The 23,984-nt window shown below is 34.4% G+C and overlaps 1 protein-coding gene across 3 annotated transcripts in view; it reads left to right on the top strand.

Annotated features, from left to right (window-relative positions):
• Nucleotides 1-1,036: 1,036 nt before the first annotated feature.
• LOC149789718 (MAGUK p55 subfamily member 7-like) overlaps nt 1,037-23,984 on the top strand; it is a 36,148-nt gene continuing 13,200 nt past the window's right edge. For all 3 annotated transcript variants that reach the window (XM_089973356.1, XM_089973357.1, XM_089973355.1), the window contains exons 1-10: nt 1,037-1,280; nt 10,810-10,925; nt 12,249-12,367; nt 12,974-13,051; nt 13,417-13,497; nt 14,861-14,986; nt 16,114-16,195; nt 17,034-17,119; nt 17,842-17,916; nt 23,542-23,738. In XM_089973356.1, the coding sequence (XP_089829482.1) occupies nt 10,880-10,925; nt 12,249-12,367; nt 12,974-13,051; nt 13,417-13,497; nt 14,861-14,986; nt 16,114-16,195; nt 17,034-17,119; nt 17,842-17,916; nt 23,542-23,738 (890 nt within the window). In that variant the 5' untranslated portion in view covers nt 1,037-1,280; nt 10,810-10,879. The remainder of the gene's footprint in view (nt 1,281-10,809; nt 10,926-12,248; nt 12,368-12,973; nt 13,052-13,416; nt 13,498-14,860; nt 14,987-16,113; nt 16,196-17,033; nt 17,120-17,841; nt 17,917-23,541; nt 23,739-23,984) is intronic.

Below are 23,984 nucleotides of genomic sequence, written 5' to 3'. Positions count from 1 at the left end.
TAAGTATGTCGTAGTCATATTATTTTGATTATTTTTAATCTTTTGAGGTAAATAAAAATTTTGTTTACGTGACTGGTATTAAGTCAAGCCTAGGACGGATGTGCTATCCTGCGGGTTCTCACTAACCATCTTGTGTATTTTATTCATACTTTATCTGAAAAATAAAACTTTGCGTCATTTAAGATGGTAGTATTTTGATATGAGATAGCGTTTTAATGGCCGGTTTTCCACCCTAGACTGTGAAATCAATATGTTTTAATCCAGTTTGGTTTGTTACGATCGTGCACCCGACTTTCCTTAAGCATGAATGATATAACGATCTTCCCCTAGGAACCCATTTATTTTATTGAATAATTTTAGACATGCATTATGAGGCGTACGTGCCCTTGAAGGTGTAGGCCGAACGTTTATTATCTATTATTATATATATATATATATATATATATATATATATATATATATATATATATATATATATATATATATATATATATATATATATATATATATATATATATATATATATATATATATATATATATATATATATATATATATATATATATATATATATATATATATATATATATATATGAGTTGTTAAATATGCGTAGGCTATCTATGGAGACTCCCCTTCGGATGGAGTTATAGCCCTTTGTATGGCTTTATTTTGTTTGAATTAAGATGGCCTTAACAAAGCAGCGAAAATTATATCCCTATATCTGCAGTAAATAACTCAATATATACTACTATGTTCATAGATATTTTCATATATTTCAGTTTATTTCTTTTATTACTCTAATATGTATGAATTAGTTAAGGCTATTCTTTTCCACTTAGGTGCTGAGTTCTTTACGACTTTATCACGCTCTCGAATATAAAGTGCTTGACAGTTGCATTAACACGGAATCAATCGCTTAGAAATCTGTAATCACAATTAGTCGTCTCCCGCCCCATTGCACCCTACCACCCAACGCACCCAGCTCTAAAATTGTGAACATTGCGACTGATCATATAGGAAGGAAGAGGTGTTTCTTTGTATCAGAGAGCTATTCTTTTTGGTCGATGACGTTTGGCTTAATACGATTTTTGTACAATCCCTCGATCTGTCGTATTGATCGTTGGAACAGTTACATCAAGTCTGAAATAGAGAATGATGATCCATTCTGCGTCGCATTCGATTCGAGCATAGAGAGGGATTCGCTATTCTTTTACGGATGCAGATATCTCATGGCATGAACTGCAGTGGGCTCTAGACCACTGCGCTGGTTAAAAACTGGGTAAGCAATTTGTTCTATTTTGTTACATTGAAACTGAACATAGCAAATTTTACTTCGTACAAATTGTTTTGCCTCATGCAGAATCTTACTTCTATGTATCGTTTATATGCTTGTTTTGGAGAGAGAGAGAGAGAGAGAGAGAGAGAGAGAGAGAGGGTGGTGGTGGTGGTGGTGGTGGAGTTCCATAAGCTCATACTATGCAGAATTTAAAGGTGAGAATTTTTTTCTTATTTCATTCGGTAAGATCTCAGTTGAAAAATTAATGTCAGAAATTCACATTGACACGTACAATTATCGCCTTTCAATTAAAAATTCATTAATCATACTTCGTGCAAATTCAAAGGCCAATCCTTAAAGGGAGGGGGTGGGCTCAGCCCCCACCCACTCACCCGTAACATGAAACAAACGTTTCCTATAGTAGGTTTTCTTTACAGTTAGATGTATGGCCTAGAAGTGATAAAATGGCATGAGCTTTAGAAGGCTTCGACCCCTGTGCTTCCTTCGTGTGTTCATATTCATTATCATTTCAAGATGGAAAAATTAGTGTCATAAATCAAGTCTAACTAGAAGCTAGTTTTCATAATAAAAGTGAATGAATCAAAGCGTATGTCCCAAAATAAAATTGTATTAACTTCAAAATTAAATTAAACATACATATATCTATGTTGACTTAACTTTAGATTTAGGTCGAAGAAATATTTGGTCATACCAACAAGATGAAAAAAATCACTCTGATATATATATTCAAAAGTGAAAAAGGTGAGAAAAAAAGAAGAAAACGATTTCGACTTTTATGCCTAAATATTGTATCTCATGACAGATCTGGGTCACTGCTGCGTGTAGTCATTTGCGAGTTATACTCGACGCCGGTTTGAAGTCTTAAACAGCAAAAATAAGCATATGCACTGATATATTTGCGAATTATTCGACCTTGGTCTTAGTTGTACGCAATCCATCGTACTGTATACAGGATGCTGACTTGAAATTGTAAGCTAAGCGATACGCGTATACACTGGTATGTGTGCGCGTTATGTAAAGAGATGTATGGGTCTATTCTAGACGCAGCCCGTTGCACGTTATACACTATGATAAGCATATACGCTGATTTGCCTTCTCATTATATGACAACATATCTGGGTCTACGTTGTGCGCAGTTGAAAGCGTTGTATACAAGTAAAAATAAGATTAAACATTTTTATCTTTTCATGCGATGACAAATAACGTTGTATACGTTCTTGTTACTTAACGGTAGTTCCTAATCGTATTAGACTGCGTTTCATACAGATAAATGTTCTCTATACAACATCAAAAGATCAACTGTAAATAAAGAACTGAAAAGGCTACAAACCAATCTTCTGACGAGAGGAAACATCGATTTTATGTTTCTGATGAACATAAATGCATGCAATACAGGATGCATAACATACACAAATTCAGTGCAGTACCCGTCCCCGGGTACGCAATATATAGTGCTATGTGTAATAACCGATGTTCGAGTGGATTAGCTGCTTGGAAGAAACCATTTTAGTTCTTAAGCCGTCACTAGTGGGTTTGCAGAGAGGATATCTTTTGCCAAAGCCTTATTAAGAAAAACAACAATAAGGATGAGCCGGTTCATGAATGGCAATAACGGCAACAACAGAAGATCCCTCTGCTTTCCAGACCTGCCAGAGGCATTAAATAACATTCGAGAATGTTCCTCTTGACCTGTAAAAATACGATCTTCGTTGGTCAAGTTTCTTTGGAAACCTCCATCGATTGTCTCTTTATGCTAACATGTAAAGGTAATGTGAAGTGATGTTTGACTGTAAGTCTGTACGACAAAGGGATGGTTGACAAGTCTTTAAAATATGTGATGTTTGACTACAAGTCTGTAAGACAAAGAGATGTTTGACAAAAACTCTGTAAAGCAAAATGATGCCTGAAACAAGTCTGTAAGGCAAATGTTTGACCACAAGTCTTAAAACAAGCAATGCTTGAAAACATATCTGAAGGACAAACGAATGCTTGAAAACAAGTCTGTTAGACAACAGTGATGTTTGACCACAAGTCTTTAAAACAAATAATGCTTGAAAACAAGTCTGTTAGACAGTGATGTTTGACTACAAGGTATAAAACAAATAATGCTTGAAAACATGTATCTGTTATAAATGGATGTAATCATTCTAACACTTTCTTAGATTCCAAGCATAAAAAAAATGTATTACTATATTGTAGACATAAGGAAGCCAAAGCTATAAAAACACAAAACATGTTATACGGGATGCATACCTATATATGCGGTTGCCCCAACTACGCACCAGACTTACCCCGATGTATTTATAGCTATCTCCTAAGGCAATAAATATATTATCTAAAAGTAATTTGGAAATACCCCTCTCATCAGTGTCAGGGACTGATGCATAATATGGACATAGGGAAATATCCCTCTCATCAATGCTAGGGACTGGCACGTACGGGTATTTTTCATTTGGGTATCTTCGATATTCAACGGGTTTTTTTTATTGTTTTTTTTTTACAGTAAGCATATAATGTACCGAATTGAAGTTTATTTCTATAATCTAGAATTGAAACATCTTGCTGTTTTCTTAAGAATTTAGAGAATAAGAAATTGATGTTTTAATCTTTTTAGCAACTTTATCATTTGGTTTCTTTAAAAGATTATTAATTTAATTCATTGTTTCTTATAAATTTGCCGTTAATAACGAGTGGTCGCCCTTATCGCGACTTAATTTTTACTCTATCATTTTTCTTTAAATTTTGTGTACAATGCTGTCAAAACAATGTCGATGATGCAAACGCAGAGTAATGTTTTTTCAAATGTTTTTGTGAAAGTTAACGTCATATTCAATAATTACAATGTAGTATGTCAGTTAAAGACATATTTAGTAATTGCGATATGTTATGTAAATTAAAATAATATTTAATAATTGCGATGTGGTGTGTAAGTTAAAGCCATATTTAATAATTGTGGTGTATTATATAAGTTAAAATCATATTTAATTATTGCGATGTGGTATATCAAATGAAGCCATAATTACTAATTGCGAGGTGGTATGTAAGTTACAGCCATAATTAATAATTGCGAAGAGGTATGAAATTCAAATCTATATTTAATAATTGCGATGTGGTGCGTAATTCAAATCCATTTTTAATAATTGCGTCGCAATCGGTTCAGTAGCATCAGCAATGGTTGTAAAAATATCCTTCAAGAAAACATTTGATTTCAAAAAGCGTGAAAGTCCGCACGAGATTCTAACAAAATCTTATGACTCTAAATTTGTCTGATCTCAAACTCCGAACGAGAAAGGCAAATTGCCGTATTGGTCTGAGATTTTGTAATAACGGAATATCAGCAATGTGCCTTTTTTGTCGGTCTTGAAATTAATATCGCGTCTAAATGAGATGATATTGTATATTTTGTTTTAGTTCTGGTCGGTTGTTGAATGATATTTGTTAAATCATTTATAAGTATTGAATCTTTCAGTTTATAATATCGTGCACTCAAACGCTCTTCATTTGTATCATCAACTATAATAAAAATTTGAATTTTCATTAAACACCTTTTCAATACTTGTATTAAAATGATCTAAGAAAAGCGAATACTCATGCGGAGGTTGCTAAGCAACACCTATCAGAAATGATCGTCATCCAAGGGTTTATAATGGTCGTAACGAAATAAGAAATAACCAACTGAAAGAAAGTATTATCAACAAGGTTTTAAACTTATGAAACGTGAAACAAGCATGGCATTTTCATTTCCGGCGCGTTTTCTTTCCAGGATGCATACAGCTTTCATATAGTATCCGTCAATGGTATGTGACTTCCTTCAGGCTTCCAGTCAATTTACATTGATGAAGGATTGGTGAGAGGGGGTGGGGGTAGATTGGGGATATTATTAAAGGTACAGATAGTCCTGTATGGCCAAACTTATTATACAAAATCTTATCAGGATGGAATTACCATTCGCTGCCATAAAAATATTTACTTTCTATGCTAGTCCTTAAATTAGTGCATTTTTCACAAAAACAAATCATTCAAATAATTAATGATCAATTTTGTTTTTCCACTCAAGAACATTTTTTTAAAAGAGACACCGATAACATTATAAACAAAGAATTTATTTCATGTGCTGTTTTTTCATGCACATTTTAGTCGAATGAAAACATACCGACCCGTCAATCAAAAGATGGGCGTTTGAATCCCACTACAATGTTAATATGGTTTTTTTTTCTTTCTCCAAGTACACACGTAATTTGATACCTTGAATTAGGGTAGATAACTTCGTTACTACTCATATTGTCGAAATAAACATACAAGAAACACAACAGCACGAGCGCTGTAAATAAACGATATTACTGTAAGAAATGTTATTTCAATATGTAACATGGAAAATAGATTGAATATCGCAAAAATTTCATCTCCTATGAAAACAAAACAAATTCTAGAATTTTCACACATGGATATTCTATCCTTATGTCGCATGTACTCACTTGAAAAAAGCAAAAAAAAATTTGGAGAATTAGGACAGTATCGTCGACATTATCACTTGATAGTATAAATTAGTATTTATTCTAGTCTCACTTCGTGTATGAACTGAACTGCTTACCTTGCATCAGTTAGTTTCAAATATAATACTCAAAGTGGGAAGGAGAGGAGCACTGACATAATTGCCTGAAATGTAAAGCAGGAGGAAATCAGGCTGATATTGACCTATCTTGTACTTCTTTTATCTTGTAACTTCTCTTTCCTTAATCCATTCTCTTTTTAATATTCTCTTAACATGTAACCTCTACGTTTGGCCACTAGAGTAATTTGCTTAACAAAGAGACTTACACAAATAGAATGATATTCCTAATAAGCATGTAATTATATTACCAGGTGCAATCATCACTCGATGATATCTTATCCAGATTTGTTCATATACATCAACGTGTTTTGTGTGAAATACGGCTTTACCCTACACCACATGGTGTGAAATACTACCGTGCCCTATAAACACATTTTGGACAAGTTTCGACAAACGAGTCTTAATAGATGAAACTTCGGGAAGAACTTTAATGATCATTTGATTCATTCGCTTTAAAATTCAATTAAGAATTAAAAGCATTTAAACGATTGAGTTCAGCTAGGCGTCATTAACAATCAATAATTTGTCAGCATGATGTATAGACTTGTATTTGCGTGAGAGAAAAAAAAACACGGCTGAATTTTGGTTATAGTATTGATAAAGATTTTTTTTTATAGAATGAATTGCATAGTTTGGAAACGTCTGACCCACAAATATATTGTAATATTATGCTTGCTGTCAGAAATGGTTGAATGTATCTGCCTATTCGATTGTTCAAAACAGAGACGAAAACATCATGATTGGTATAACGATTAGTAATACGGCATTGATCGTATAAAAACATTAGTGATACAGCATGCATGGTACAAATATGTTTGATACATCATGGTTGGTATAGTTATTTGTGATAAAGCGTGATTGGTATAAATATTAGAAATATAGCATGGGACGTATGAATACTAGTGATGGAGCATGACTGGCATAAATATTAATGACACAGCATAGGACGTATATATATATATATATATATATATATATATATATATATATATATATATATATATATATATATATATATATATATATATATATATATATATAAATTTTAGTGACGCAGCATTTGTGGTATTAATACATGGTATTAATACTAGTGATACAGAATGGGTGGTATAAATACCAGTGATGCAGCACGGGTAGTATAAATATTAGTGGTATAAATATTAATGATAAAGCATGGGTGGCATAACTATTAGCAATACGGTATGTTGTTGTTGTTGTTCTAGGGTTTAACGCCATTTTTCAGCACAAGATAGGCTATACATGGCGGCCAGTATAACTGGTGGAGGAAGAACCCTGGAAAACCCAGGGAAGAACCACCGACCCACGAGAAGGTACTGGCTGGCTTTCCCACGTATCCACGCTAGCCGAGCCTTGGACTCGAACTCACGCAGACAGAGGTGAGATGGCAGTGATCCGAAACGATGAGCGCTTTAGACCATTCGGCCACTCGGGGCCCCTAATACGGTATGTGTGGTATAAATATTAGTGTAAAAGCATCGAAGACGTATATATTGGTGATACATTATGGGTGGTATAAATGTTAGTGATGCAGAATGAGTGGTATAAACATTATTGTGATACAGCATGGTTGCTATAAATATGGATGATACAGCATGGGTGGTATAAATATTAGTTATATATAATAGGTAGTAAAATATTAATGATACAGCATGACTGGTATAAATATTGGTGATACATCACGGCTGGTATTACTATTATTAATACTGCATGGGTGGTATAATTATTAGTGGAATATCATCGGTGGTATAAATATTGGTGATACAACAAGGGTGGTATTAATATTATTAATAATGCATGGGTGGTATAATTATTAGAGGAATAGCATCGGTGGTATAAATATTGGTGATATAGAAAGGGTGGTATTAATATTATTAATACTGCATGGGTGGTATAAATATTAGTGATACATCACGGGTGGTAAAATGTTAGCATTATCGATTACCATATATCATCCTATCATCCAAGATGGATCTTTCATTGGTTGTGGTTAGCAGTACCAAGCAGGGTTACGTTCGTTAGTGCGTGTGTTCATGAATATGCTGCCATGGATCACCTAAACAGCCGAAATTGCATTACGGTGGCCACAGACCGGTGTCGTCTGCAACGGCAAAGCAGTAATGCTTTATATGTTATCAGTCCGTCAGTCCACTGTGTATAAATTGCAGACGCCAGAAAATTAATTTTCTTCAGCTACAGAACGTCGATCAATAGGCTGAGACATAAAGTGAGATTTCCATCTCTTGTCATTTCATATTCCATACTAATTTAGCTCCGGCCACGAGGCTGGATTTTCTACATGCTAAACTCAAATCAAACTGTTAATGATATACGTCTGATTTGACAATGCCTGAAAATTTGTCTGTGGTTTTCCAGTGGTGTCCTTTCCATGACTTGATTGAGTCTGGTAGGTGAATATTTTATTTCCCAAAGTTATAAAATGTGATTCGGCATAACTTCCACCAAACTACTCTCTCTCTCTCTCTCTCTCACACACACACACACACACACACACACACACACACACCAACATACACACACATACACACATACACACACATACACACACACATACACACACATACACATACACACATACACACACATACACACACATACACATACATACACACATACACACACATACACATACACATACACACACATACACACACATACACAAACATACACACATACACACACATACACACATGCACACACATATACACACATACACACATACATACACACACGCACATACACACACATACACAGACAGACATACACACACATACATACACATACACACACATACTCACACATACACACACATACACACATACACACACATACACACACACAGACACACACACACACACAGACACACACACACCGCATTTCAACATTAACCTATAGCTCGGTGTCCAGTTATATACTATATTATGCGGATGCGCAGTGTGTCTATTGCCTTTCCATTTTTCTCAGGCTTTTGGTAGGAAAAGATCAGGTTTTGACTGCGCCATATTATCATTCGAGTCAAAAGATCTAAGAACCATTGGCAAGGATATGTTCTTTGTAGGTTCTTTCGGAGGTCGAGTCTTCTAGAAAGTCGAAATCGATGCATCATGGGCGATGGAATTAGAAGACGAAGGAGATCATAGTCGCCTTAAGGGTTTACCAAATCATAACTTTAGTTTTTAATAACCTCACATGGGCGTCAGTTTTACAACAGAGCTACCCCATCTGAGAAATCATTTCGTTGCTACTGTACACGCAGTATTCATATAAAACAACATTTAGTATGCCTTTTGACTTTTATTGCACTTCAGTAATGAATACGGTAAAGTATGGAACTCAACTAGTTTGCACTACACTAACGAACCCTGACTACGTATGGAAATCAACTATTATTATACTACACTAATGAACCAACAAAACTCTACTCCATCCTATTATAGTCCCTGAGAAAATCATTCATCTTTTCTCTGGTATTTGCTGGAGATTTGCAGACCAGTGAAAAAAAAGGTTACTCCTATTCAATCCAAAGCCTTACAAATAGAATGTTTATTACAGTCTCTTGGCCTTTGTGTACGAAGAACATGCCAAGGGATTTTCCGAAACGTCACTTATGCTGAAAATTCCAGTCTCTTTTTTCAATCAAACGCAAACTCTTCTAGGAAAAACATCGCAACCTCTCTCTCTCTCTCTCTCTCTCTCTCTCTCTCTCTCTCTCTCTATATATATATATATATATATATATATATATATATATATATATATATATATATATATATATATATATATATATACATATATATGTATGTATGTATGTGTGTGTGATAATTCTCATTCTGTTAAATATATAAATATATATCTATAACTACACAATCAAATGTACATTTGTATGGCATTTTACATATGATAGGGTATTCAGTTTGATATATAGGATCACGTGGAAAGATTGTTATATAAATTATGTTTGAGATAACATGTAATATTTTCTTTTGTCGAGTATACAATTGTAATACGCCAAAAATGCAGCTTAATATATTTATCTCTCAGTACGTGAAACCGGGAGACCTTATGTGTGTGTGTGTGTCCGTGCGTGCGTGTGTGTGTGTGTGTGTGTGTGTGTGTGTGTGTGTGTCGTACTTAAGTTAGTCCCTGACGCTGAACGATAACATTGGTACCTTTAAATTTTTAACTAAAGCACTGTATTTCATCAAATTACATAGAAACATGAATTAAATATCAGACCTTTATAAGTTGGTAACAGTTAATTGAATGGTCCTAACTTTCAATGGTGGTTTACGTTCGACAAATGATATTACAATATCAAGCTAAAGAGTGACATTGTCTAGGTACTACTGGAAAAGTACAATAACGACATCATCTGGATGCATTTTGTAATGGACAAAAGTGGGGGGGGGGGGGCAGTTCTCTCAATGTTTAACGCTGCAAATTCACTGGTGATCAATAAAGATAACTTAAACCCAAGAGTCGAAAATCCGCCAATCTTCCAGTCTGATAACTTATACAGATATCATTTTTCAGGAACTAAAGGATCCAATATTGTTTACATAATTTTTCTGACAGAGGGCGTGACAGTCTTTGAGTGGAAAATTCAGTCACTATTTTGACATGATCTGTGTATCTTTAAAAGCTCGAATACAGTAATTGGAAGACAATGTTTTCTACATGATGCTGAAATTAAATGCTCAATATTTGTATAAAACGTTGGGAGGAACTGTCACATGGTAATTTAGTGCTACGAAAATGGATACAACGATTGCCTTCTCTATCAAAGAATTAAAACATATAATATTCGGGTGACGTATTTAAAGAAAATAATACCATTCGAATTTTGAAATGCCATTTCAGAAACGCAACATAATTATCCCTTATAACGGATCGTCAAGGTATTCCACAATGCCTGGAGCTCGATCCCATAATGCCAGTGACACTTCCGCTGAAAACTCAACAGTATATTGACCCTGGTGAGTATGAAAGGAACTTATTTTCCTGTGCACATACGTGTATTGACAAATATGTCATAAAGAAGCAATGGTTTACCTACGATAACAAACTTATCGTCCTAATTTTGTAATGCAAAATAAAATCACACGTAAAATAAGTACAAAGTATGTGCTATGTAAAAAAGATCTAAAAGATTTCAATGATAACATTTCATATTCAAATTGTTTAATGGCCATTATACTTATGAAATCACAATTAAATTGTTGGACATAAGCTTAATGCTGTGTGACGTATTAACTAAGTAAAACTATTAACTGTAATTTGTATTGTTTGTATAACATCCTTGTATATATAATTTGATATCGTCTGCATAACATCATCGCTTGTATATCATCTTTCGAAATATAATTTGATAGCATTTGTATAACATCCTCCTATATGGAATCTGATATCATATTTATAACATCCTTCTATATCGAATTTGATCTCATTTTTATAACATCCTTCTATATGGAATTTGATATTATATTTATAACATCCTCCTATATGGAATTTGATATCATATGTATAACATCCTTCTACATGGAATTTGATATAATTTGTATAAGATCCTTCTATATGGAACTTGATGTCATTTATATAACATCTTCCTATATGGAATTTGATATCATATGTATAACATCTTCCTATATGGAATTTGATATCATACGTGTAACATCCTTCTACATGGAATTTGATATAATTTGTATAACATCCTTCTATATGGAACTTGATGTCATTTATATAACATCCTTCTACATGGAATTTGATATAATTTGTATAACATCCTTCTATATGGAATTTTATATCATATGTATAACATCTTCCTATATGGAATTTGATATAATTTGTATAGCATCCTTCTATATGGAACTTGATGTCATTTATATAACATCCTTCTACATGGAATTTGATATAATTTGTATAACATCCTTCTATATGGAATTTTATATCATATGTATAACATCCTTCTACATGGAATTTGATATAATTTGTATAACATCCTTCTATATGGAACTTGATGTCATTTATATAACATCCTTCTATATGGAATTTGATATCACATGTATCACATCTCTCTATATGGATAGTTGTCAACACATTTCTGAGCATACTGAATTACCTTCGGACCATAGACATGACAACCTTTCTAAATTATTTTTTAACATCTATTGTCGAAAATGGGAATAAAACGTTACAAACTGACATTATGTCTTAAAATATTTTGCTCTTGCTGACACTTAAGATGCCTGTCAAGAACTACTCATCTTTAATACTACCAAATTCTTTCTTATTTGTGACAGACGCTCTTACACTTGTTACGTCACTTCCCGCATTAGGCTCTGATCACGGTGCAAGTGATCATGACCTAGGGTTCTTGAGACGCTTTTTTAGGAATCAAGGCACCCAAACGCTTATGAAAGTAAGTACAGTTTTCTTGGAAGACAAAAGCTTAATTCAATAAAATTCAAAGTTCAGTTTAATTTATGATTGCAAGTTATCAATTATCATTATTATTATTATTATTATTATTATTATTATTATTATTATTATTATTATTATTTCTTTAATTGCTAATATTTTAAATGATGCGTTATGTGTTTTGTATATTGTGTTTGTGCATTATGCTTTTATGTCTTTGATTGTATGTCTTAACTGATTTTTATGCCAAGTCGGTAAAAGCTCAGCTTATGCTGAATTGTTATTTCGTATCCATCCGACTATAAATCTTGTCTTGTCTTGTCTTGTCTTGTCTTGTCTTGCCTTGCCTTGCCTTAAAATTACAATTGCCACAATCGGTTCAAAACGAGACTTGAACAATATAGCAATTCTATCGAAAGAAACATAAAGTAGAAAAAATAAACTTAACAAAGAGTAAGATACATTTTGATATATGTAAAGAAGTTTTCAATACTTGAAAACTATTTGAAAGCAAGGGAAATTCAAATATAAATGGCATTGTCTAGCAAGTTAGAAAGGTGTATGTATAGTATCTGTATTATTATTATTATTATTATTACTATTGCAGGTCTACAAGAAACTGTACATGGTAGAATGTCGGCGGATCACACCTTTGACAAGAGCTGCTGTTGGGATAGCGGCTAAGGTGAGTTATATACGTGAGAGAGAGAGAGATGACTGATGCCGGGTATCGAACCCACCACACTTGGATTATGCGTCTTTCGCTCCACCAACTAAACTATTGCGAAACAGCATAAGAGAGAGAGAAATGGACAGACAAGTGTAAATGGTGAGGCTGTACTAATAAGATAAGATTTGTATTGATAGGTAAATAAGTAATATACATCAATATATACCTATATATGTTATATCTTTGTGCAAATTTGCTTAGGTTGGTGAAAGGTAATGCGTGCGTGCGTGCGTGTGTGGGTGCATACATAGATACATACATACATACATGCATACATACATACATACATGTAGTTTAATATCATATTCTGTACATTACAGGTATATGGTAATATAAGAGGATTCACTCAGAATGCTCAAGTCTGCGAACTTCTTCAGATCATGGCCAAGCCACACTTTCAGGTGGAATCTCTCTCTCTCTCCCTCTCTCTCTCTCTCTCTCTCTCTCTCAGACACACAAATATACATACACAGATAGATATACAAACACATATGCATAAGCATAATAAGCATATACACACATATCCATATTAAGACACAATTAAACACATTTTGACACTATTTAATATTTTTCGATCCAAAATTTCTGATGATTTATACAGAGTCAAATTCAGAGTTATTGTGGTTGTTTGTACCTGTCTTATTACGCTGTTGGCGTCTATCTAATAACTTTTACAGAGTTAATTTCAAAGTTTAATGGAGTTGCTGGCGTCTGTCCGATTACTTTTAGAGAGTTAATTTCAAAGTTTAATGGAGTTGCTGGCGTCTGTCTGATTACTTTCACAGAGTTAATTTCAAAGTTTAATGAAGTTGCTGGCGTCTGTCCGATTACTTTTACAGAATTAATTTCAACATTTAATGGAGTCGTTTGTATTTGTCAGATGACTTTTACAGAGTCAATTTCAAAGTTTATTAAAGTTGTTTGTATAAGTCAGATGACTTTAACAGAGTCAAATTAATTCAAATTTTTCAGAGTTGTTTATATCTGTCTAATGACAACAACTTCAGTGAACCAAAAGCTTTTCTCTTAAGGTCACTTAATAATGGTCCTTCGTGTTTCTAATTTTTTATTTTTTACTTTCTTTAGAAATATTTGTAATTTAGACTCAGCAACTATATGAAACTGCATACTCATTGTTGTATTAACTATTTGGAAAATGGAAAATCTCTAAAGATCAGTCTTCAGGCATGAAATATTGGAGTAAGGTTTTATGGCACCAACCTTTTATAGCATGTATCTATTTCACTTTTAAGCAATTTAGAAATGCTATATCTCACAAACAAGAGTTCAAATTCATTTTTATCGTATACATTTTAAAAATCTACCATAGTTATTACCTTTGTTCTGTGAATGATTAACATACAGTGCCATATCAGAAACAATCACATGACATTGTAATGTTAATTAAGGTAACTGCTCTCAAATTAGTCATTTTTAAAACTGAGACAATTAAATGTTAACACTATTTATGTGAAACGTTCAAAGCATAATGCTGTCACACACACACACGCACACGCACGCACGCACACACACAGACACACACAGACACAGACACACACACACGCACACACACACACACACACACATATATATATATATATATATATATATATATATATATATATATACATATATACACACAGGCACATACACAGACAGACACACACACAGACATACACACACAGACACACACACATGCACACACACAGACACACACAGAGTACAAGTTATTATTATGGACATCTTACCATCTGTATTCTTCAGGCAATGTTGTACAGCCATGACAAGATTGCCTGTAAGGAATTCGGCTCAATCCCACTGCCTGGCCCCTCCCCCGGGGAAGAAGAAGTTGTTAAGGTGGTCCAGCTGATAAAAAGCAACGAGCCTCTTGTACGTAATCTTTTATTATATGTTTGTCCGTTCGTCTGTTAGGCCGTCTGTTTGTTTCTTATTATCTGACTTTGTTTATATGTCTATTTGTAAACTTGTTGAACTCTCTCTCTCTCTCTCTCTCTCTCTCTCTCTTCTGCGTCGATCTGTGTACCACCCGATAGCAAATGTCATTACATGGCATTGCGGCCTTATTGCTTGCAATATCACGTGATGAGTAACACATGGAGCTTTAGTAATGTACGATAAGGCGGAGCAGATTGTATCACAAGACCGGAAATATTGTAAATGTTAGAAGCGACTGAACAGCTTTGTTTCTTTCTTCATACAAGTGAAGCCCATCTAACCACGTAGCCATTGACAGTGGTTACTTGTACCAGATATAATACAGATAAGAAGTGATTTGTATCAGACACACATTACAAAGAAAAGAAGTATTATTAGTATTAATTGTATCTTTCGAACTAATAATGAAATCGATAAAAGTTTCATAAAGCTTGCAAGATGTGTCGTTGTGGGCTTTATTTTGTGACATATCTCCCTGTACAAAATTGTTATCAAAGTTTACGCTCGACAGATGGAAAGACATGTGACCACAGATGGACAGACATATGACCACAGATGGATAGACATATGACAAAAGATATACAGATATATGACCACATATATGACCTCAGATGGACATACATATGACCATAAATGCATAGACATATAACAACGGATAGATGAACATATGGCCACAGACGGATAGACATATAACTACAGATGGATAGACATATGACAACGGATGGATATACATGTAAATACAGATGGATAGACTTATGACTATATATGGATTGACACATGACCGCATATGGATAGACGTATGACTACAGATGGATAAACATATGATCACAGATGGACAGACATATGACCACAGATGAATAGACATATGACCACAGATGGACAGACATATGGATAGACATATGACCACAGATGAATAGACATATCACCGCCGATGGACAGATATATAACCACAGATGGAAAGACATATGAAAGGTCTAACTGACAGACATAGCAACTGCTACATCTTGTCCTTTTAAAAATACGTTACAAAGGGGACAAAACTTTCTCGTCTCTATCAACAGGGGGCGACACTACAATACAACGAAGAAACGGGAGGATTGGAAATTGCAAGAATCTTGCGTGGTGGTGCAGCGGATAGAAGTGGTAAGACAACAGAATCACCTCATGCTCATTTGTGCACAGGCATTTAAGTGTTTCTTGTGTGCAAAAGACACAGATGACTCTAGTTCTAAGTGGTTTCTTTTTTTCATTAAATTAATATATTTCTATCATGACATACAAATTCATCGAAACGAAACTTAAAAGGGCCTCCATTGCAATGTTATTAATGAATATTTTGCATTGATAGCCTCGGGTTTTTTTATTTACCATACTGTGGACATAGATATGAGCTGTACGAAATTTAAACGGGTACAAGAATTACTGTAAGAAAGTCATCGTACCCTCAAGGCAATATAATTTTATTCCACTCATTCTGTATTCTAATCTAGGCAATATATTTGTATTCCACTCATACTGTATTCTAATATAGGCAATAATAATTTTATTCCACTCATACTGTATTCTAATCTAGCCAATATATTTTTATTCCACTCATACTGTATTCTAATCTAGGCAATACAATTGTATTCCACTCATACTGTATTCTAATCTAGGCAATATAGTTTTATTCCACTCATACTGTATTCTAATCAAGGCAATATAATTTTATTACACTCATACTGTATTCTAATCTACTGTATTCTAATCTAGGCAATATATTTTATTCAACTAATACTGTATTCTGATCTAGGCAATATAATTTTATTCCACTTATACTGTATTCGAATCTAGGCAATATAATTTTTATATCACTCATATTGTATTCTAATATTATTTATGACTCGTTTACATTAACGTAGTTTCAATTGTTTAAAAATTGCATTTTAAAATAAAGTTTGCTCTAATTGGAAATTTTTAATTAATACATTTTGATCACTAGGTCTTTTGCATGTTGGAGACGAGGTACATGAGGTAGCTGGGGTGAGTGTGTACGGCAAGAGCCCAGATGAGGTCGTGCAGATGCTGGTAATATGAGCTTATTTTGTATGAGAAATCACAATGGTAGTAATAAGATATATTTTCCTAAAATAAAAAGTTTCGTAATTGTTGCCTAATATTTTAATTTACCTGTGGAACAGTTTTCTCTTGTATTTATATCTTAGGCAATATTTGCTTTCAAAACGAATTTTAAATTTTACATTTTAAACATATTTCCCAGAATTATTAGCTTTTTTGTTCCTTTAAAAATCGTTTTGCCAAATCGGAGTGGGTTCAGTTAAGTAAAGGTTATTAGACAAAATATTTACGAAAAGGGAAATTTATGCAGGCATAGTGATTTAGATTTTCCAGTAATTACCTCTTAACTTTGTATTTCTGTCTAGAAATAACATTTATTTTCATTTTCCGTCCGTCACAACCACGACTTTTATTGAATTGTCGCTATGTCCGTGATAACCGCTATTATCATTCAGCACTATTATTCTCTGTTGAAAATTTCCCACAGGTCAATCAGTGTTCGCTGTTAATTTGGACATAGTATGTAGTGACAGTCGGCGAAGTGTTGGACATTTTGGGGATGAATGTCTAACAAGATTCCAGCGCACACCTGTCTGTGCCATATATAATAGTCTGAGGTCCATTTGTTTTGTGGGCGTGGGGTGGGGGTGGTATTGTTATGTTACGTCACTCAAATTGCTTGTCACATTGTGCTAACTAAAGGTTCATGCCAGCCACGTCTTCATTTTCAGAATCTAATGACAGGTCCTATTTCACTGAAGTTAGTATCTCAAGAAACAAAGTCGATTCCATTTCCCGAGAGTAAGGTAATTTTAATTCATCATTGTATATTTTCTAGAAAATTGGTAAAAATGTGTTAAGACCTAGAATTAAGTAATTCGAAAAGGAAGGAATATTACGCTTTGCTCACATTGTCAGATAAAGTAGATGTATAGATCAAAGAAAGTAATATATACATGTTGCAACGTCGCCCTCTCAGTAAGAGGGGTGGTTAATTGGATTTGGTTGGCGTTATCTAGGGGATAGCTCGGTGGGAGTGGAAGATAGAATTTCAACAGAGAAATGAGCAAAAGTATTAGGAAGAAATAATGGAACATGAGCCCTATTAGACAAGAAAAATAACAAATATAATCAAAACAAATTGATAGCGGAAATTCCAATTCAATCTAAATTATATCAACATAATTTATTAGCACTGTCTGATCTGGATTTATTTTATCATAATAACGAGTGGTGAAAGAGCGCAATATCCACGATTGATTGCATCACCTTCCTCACGTGACCGTGCATCAACGTCTTCCTGTTTCCTCGAGCCTTCATATTCTCTACGCTTCACCCCTTCCTGGGCTTCCTAGTCCTTTACTCTGAATTCGTCACTCCTTTTTTCGGACTTCCGTCTTCAGACTGTCCCGTCTCATCCCAGAAAGCTGTTCCTTAATGCTGTTCTCTTTCAGAAATTGTGCGTCCTAGCAATAAACCCTGTCTTTTCTTGCAAGACAGCCACCTGATCCCCTTTTCTTGTTTGACGAGGAAAGCACTATTCTTTTGAGACTTTCTCGGAGCCGAACTACTCCCCTCAGGAATTTTAAGACTAAAGAATTTCGACTAAGGTCGTCACTTTGAATTCACATTACTTCTAAAGTGTACGCCTTAATTTACTCTGCCCATTCGTAAGCAGCAGTTCCAAAATTATCCCCAGATAAACATTTCATCCATCAGATTTCAGACAGCTTACGGTGTATATCAGTTTCATTTTGAAAAATGATAATTTGACATGGGTTCTTATCAAGCGGTTGTGGTTGGTAGCTAAAATGTATACTTTCTCAGGACAGCGTAACAATGCCCTGGTCAATCTCAATGAGTCATAAATTCTAGTCCTTCAAGTTTTAACACTGAAATGGGGGAGAAAAGAAGAAAGGTTGAAGTGATCCTTCTCAGACTTTTCTGGCTTAAATGTGATAAAAATTTTAATGCTCAATGCAATCAACTTTAAGGTTCAATACATTTCAAAATTCGACACTTTACACCCGTTAAAAATCTGGAACTTCAAGAAACATATGGTGTCCTAGAATCTGAGCAAACATGGTTAATATTGTCATCAGGCTATAAGATTACAATGAATATGATACCCAACCGGTGCCTTTACCATTCCCTTGATTATTTTCTGATGTCCATGATGCCTTTTAGCTCCCTTGTATTTTTCTAATTTCCATTATGACATGTGTTGGTCGGTTAATGTAAGCATTAATATTATTGTTGTGGACTCTCAGTTTCATTCACAAGAATACATTTATCAGTAATTTAAGCTTCCTGCCACTGATATACATGCGAAGCAAATATATCGTGTCGCCCTAGTGGTCAAAATTACATTTTCTTTGTACAAATTAATATTATGGCTCACAAGGGATGTCACGGCTGATATAAATAAACAACACCTACTTGAGTTCCATGTTTCCCTATTTCCAAGGCACTCAATGCAACAGTCATTGTCAAATGAAGATTTCTAGGCGCGCAATTACTACACATAATGTTTTTCATTAATCACCTAACGACGATACATCAATGGGACTAATTTGACACTTGTGTGTTTTTCTTCTTTCCAGTTCTATATTTATCGGTATTCTTTTATAAGACACCGATACGCTTATCATGGCACGCGCTACAAAACATGACGTCTGCTCCTAGCATTTGGTTAATTATTTTGATTGAGAAATATCCCAGTAACGACCCCCATAATGAAGCAAATGCTCACTGAAATCTAACAAAAATATAACGTAAATACGAACAGTATACACCCAAGAGATCTTGTATTACCCACTCCGACGAATATCAACGTCTTACATGTGGTCATGAATCACGATTGATTACTCCCAACGAGTCAGCCACCTGCTCGATTCGTGATTCCCGAACATAATTACAGTCTGACTCGGCATCAATGGATCACTCTATATCAAACAAAGGCTTAGGGATCAACACTAATTGCCTAATGTGTATATATATATATATATATATATATATATATATATATATATATATATATATATATATATATATATATACACACACACACACACATCTTTCAATGCTGATAATCAAAGTAAGTCTACGCAAATGATGAATACCATTAACAGTTCAACATAAACCGTAACAACATCGGCTCAACAAGCAGGTCTCTAACAGGTCAAAGCAGATGCAGTTCATGATTATCACGTTGAAAACCCCGATACAGAGATAGCGCTTCCAGCAAAATCTTAAAGTCGTTTGGTCCCCACGGTGCTCCATACTTAAGAGCGCTAAATTTATCGTTGTCATCAGACCATCCCAGCAAACACTTTAATACACAGGGGCTACAGAAAATAGAAAACCCCTCACCAGTATCTAAGCATCAGAATGTCGTCTAAACAATTAGAATTTTCATGTCAAATTTCATAACTAACCCGAAGGCAAACTCTTATGCAAAAGCACACCATGTGAACGACACTAATCACCTCTTTAAAGAGTTTTGGCGTTTTTTTTTTTTTTTAGGACATCTTCTCTACATAATGCTTGCTGAAAGCAGCAGACAAATTCTGACCAATGCTTGTTAAAATATAGTCTGCACAGAATTAATTGAGAAACAATTTACAAGGAAACAAGTGGCAGGCTACCATAAAGTCTCGTCAATACGGCACAGTGTGACGTCTGTTGCTATCATTTGGATAATTGCTCGATCTGAGAAATATCTTCCCGTCATCGACTTTTCAGAATCAAATAAATAATAACTAAAATCTGACAAAAATATACAAATCGAAGGATAACGCTTTAACTTAAACATTTAGTACATATCTGAGATATTAATTAGCTACAATGATCATTAGTCTTAATAGTTTTAGCTCAATTAGTCTTAGCCTTAATTAGTCTTCATATAGTCTGTCTTAATTAGTCTTAATACAGCCCTAGTCTTAATAAATCTTATTACAGCCTTAGTTTTAATTAGTCTTCATATAGTCTGTCTTAATTAGTCTTAATACAGCCTTAGTCTTAATTAGTCTTCATATAGTCTGTCTTAATTAGTCTTAATACAGCCTTAGTCTTAATTAATCTTATTACAGCCTTAGTCTTAATTAGTCTTTATAAGGTCTTTTTCTTAACCAGTCTTAATACATTTTTTGTCTTAATTTGTCTTTTTATAGCCTTAGTCTGAATTAGTCTGTATACGGTCTTTGTCTTAATTAGTCTTAATACAGTCTTTGTCTTAATTAGTCTTATTACAGTCTTTGTCTTAATTAATCTTAATGCATTCATGGTTTTAATTAGTCAAATATAGTCTTTGTCTTAATTAGTCTTAATACAGGGTTCACTTCTAGCCATGTCAATTTTTTTCGAGTTTTCGAGTTTCTTTTTTAAACTAGGTTACTGAAACAGTTAAACCAGGCTAATCTTTTTTTGTAAAATTATATGTAGTAGCCGATAATGTCTTACTACAGCACGTTTTATTACCCTGAATATCATGTTGTGTGTGGTAACACTGAAACACGATTATTTGTATTAGGTATATGACACGTTACATCAGCGTATACCAGGTGCATGGAAAAAAAGAGTCAGGGCAAAAGTAAATATTGTATTCAAGTGACTCGGGATACGTTCATGTTATTCCATACACTCCTCGGCCTCTCTCAGAAACTGGTATCTGCCAGAAATTAAAAGTCGATCTCAATGGTCAATAATTAAAATTTAACAAGATCAGTTTATAGCGAGTGAACTCTGCACTGACAAAAAAAGTAAAATGCAAAGAAAATAAGAAAATGTCGGAATGACTTGTGAAACTTGAAAGCAGATAGACACTTTTGCCAGCAATGTTATTCGATAATAGAGGAAGTTGACGCTAAAATGAGCAATATAGGAAACAAGGAAAGGAATTTCATAAGAGACATCATCTAAGTTCCCCTGTATGTGTGTGTGTGTTGGAATTTTAACGTAGCTTTAAGAAACATTTCAGTTAAATCGCTACGATGTCTGCAGTGTGACAGTTAATACTAATGTCTAGCACTGGGGTACCATGGCAAAGACATTTAATGTTATGTCCCACATTATTCTGACACCAGTCTGGTCAGTCCTAACACTAATCACTTAATGGTGAGCACCAAACGAGGAAGCTACTTGTATCATTTTACATGTCTTTGGTAAGACTCGGGCGGGTTTCGAACCAGAGACCTCCCGCAGACGCTCTAACCAATAGGCCACTGAAGCGACATCGTCTAAGTACTTGACTCATATTTAATCAAGACTGCGATGACACATAAGGCTTGAATGTGAGCAAAGAAACCAGTCCCACTGGTCGTATTATTGCAACGATCACTATGTACAAGGACCGAGAACAAGTGCCAGTAAAGGTACGGAACACACTCACATTCTAGGGGGCAATTCAGTTTAGCAGAGGGTTTCCATAAAATGTATTAAAATGAGCCGAAATCTTTGTACTACTACATGACAGATGACAGGCAAGACGATGAGTATGACTCTACCAGAAACAGGAAATGAAAATGAGAGAACCAGTTCTATGTCTACAACCGGAGTAGTGGGCATGATTGACCTGTCAACATGTCAAATCCCCCGAAACAGAACCATTCTGCACATAAATAAGGAATATCAAGCGCGAAACGTCAACGACTGGTTATCGACTAGTCCGGTCAACGTCTTATATATAATAACTTCGTAAATTTGAACATAATGGTAGCTAATATCTGCATGATATTCCCAGAATAATACTTGCAGTGTTCATTCAGAAGCATGCGCAGTTAATGTATTGTTTTCAGAAATGATTATGCCAAAATGTAAAATGCAAGTAATAACTTTTAACCGTAGCCAAGTTGATATAAATCATATTATATGAATCAAATTGTCGCGTGTTTAAGTGACATCGAAGAAGATAGAGAATTAGGAAAGAAGTGGAAAGATAAATTTTATGAAAGATGAATGATGCACGAAATGTGTAAAGTTAAGTATAAAGCTTATATAATAGATCATTGGAGAGCAGCCTTGAAATTGAAAGGTACAGGGTCATTTATATTTACCAGCTTATAGAACTGATTATTGCAGACCATCCTTGAGAGGTACATGGTCTGGTACATTTACCATCCTTGAGAGGTACATGGTCTGGTACATTTACCATCCTTGAGAGGTACATGGTCTGATACATTTACCAGCTTTGGAGGTCATTCCAGATTCTTGTAGTTACAAACAGGAAAGAGGTTGTAAAGATCCCTGGAGTAGGAAATACTATACACATGTCTTCATAATACAAAAGTAGGATTGTGTCTATTTTGAACAGTTTCTTTCTTGTTTTATATAGAGTACAGGATGTCTCTGTTTTTAGTGTAGAAAGGTTGTTTGTCTAGCAAAACACTTTCTTTAAACATTTTTTGGTTTGACGAATTGTTGATCTTTCATAGATGCGCGTGAGGGCATTTTTCGACTACGATCCAACACAAGACATGCTGAACCCGTGTCCTGAAGCAGGTTTAGCTTTTAGACGTGGCGACATCCTCCATGTTGTGAGTCAGGAGGACCCCTGGTGGTGGCAGGCTAGAAAAGAGGAGGAGATCAATGCTAAAGTGGGATTAATTCCGGCCAAACAACTCCAGGAGAGGTGATACCCAATGTTTTTGACATGCATCTAATTATTGATATGAGGCTTCGAAAATATCGTGAAAATATATTTAGCAATGCATTTAGTTTCTCTCACAAATATTCATCTGGATTAATCAATTAATGTCTTATAAGCTATTAAATAAACAATCTATCGTGATTGTCTGATTGGCAATTATCCTAATTAGTCTCTATTGGTGATCCATTTAGTTTACAGCTTAATGGATACACTTAACATTCCAATATA

The sequence above is a fragment of the Sinohyriopsis cumingii genome, chromosome 10 (genome assembly GCF_028554795.1).
Source record: "Sinohyriopsis cumingii isolate HCF-2022 chromosome 10, ASM2855479v2, whole genome shotgun sequence".
In the NCBI taxonomy this organism is placed as follows: domain Eukaryota; kingdom Metazoa; phylum Mollusca; class Bivalvia; order Unionida; family Unionidae; genus Sinohyriopsis; species Sinohyriopsis cumingii.
The sequence above is the reverse complement of the archived record's forward strand: the minus strand, read 5'-3'. Positions and strand labels throughout refer to the sequence as shown.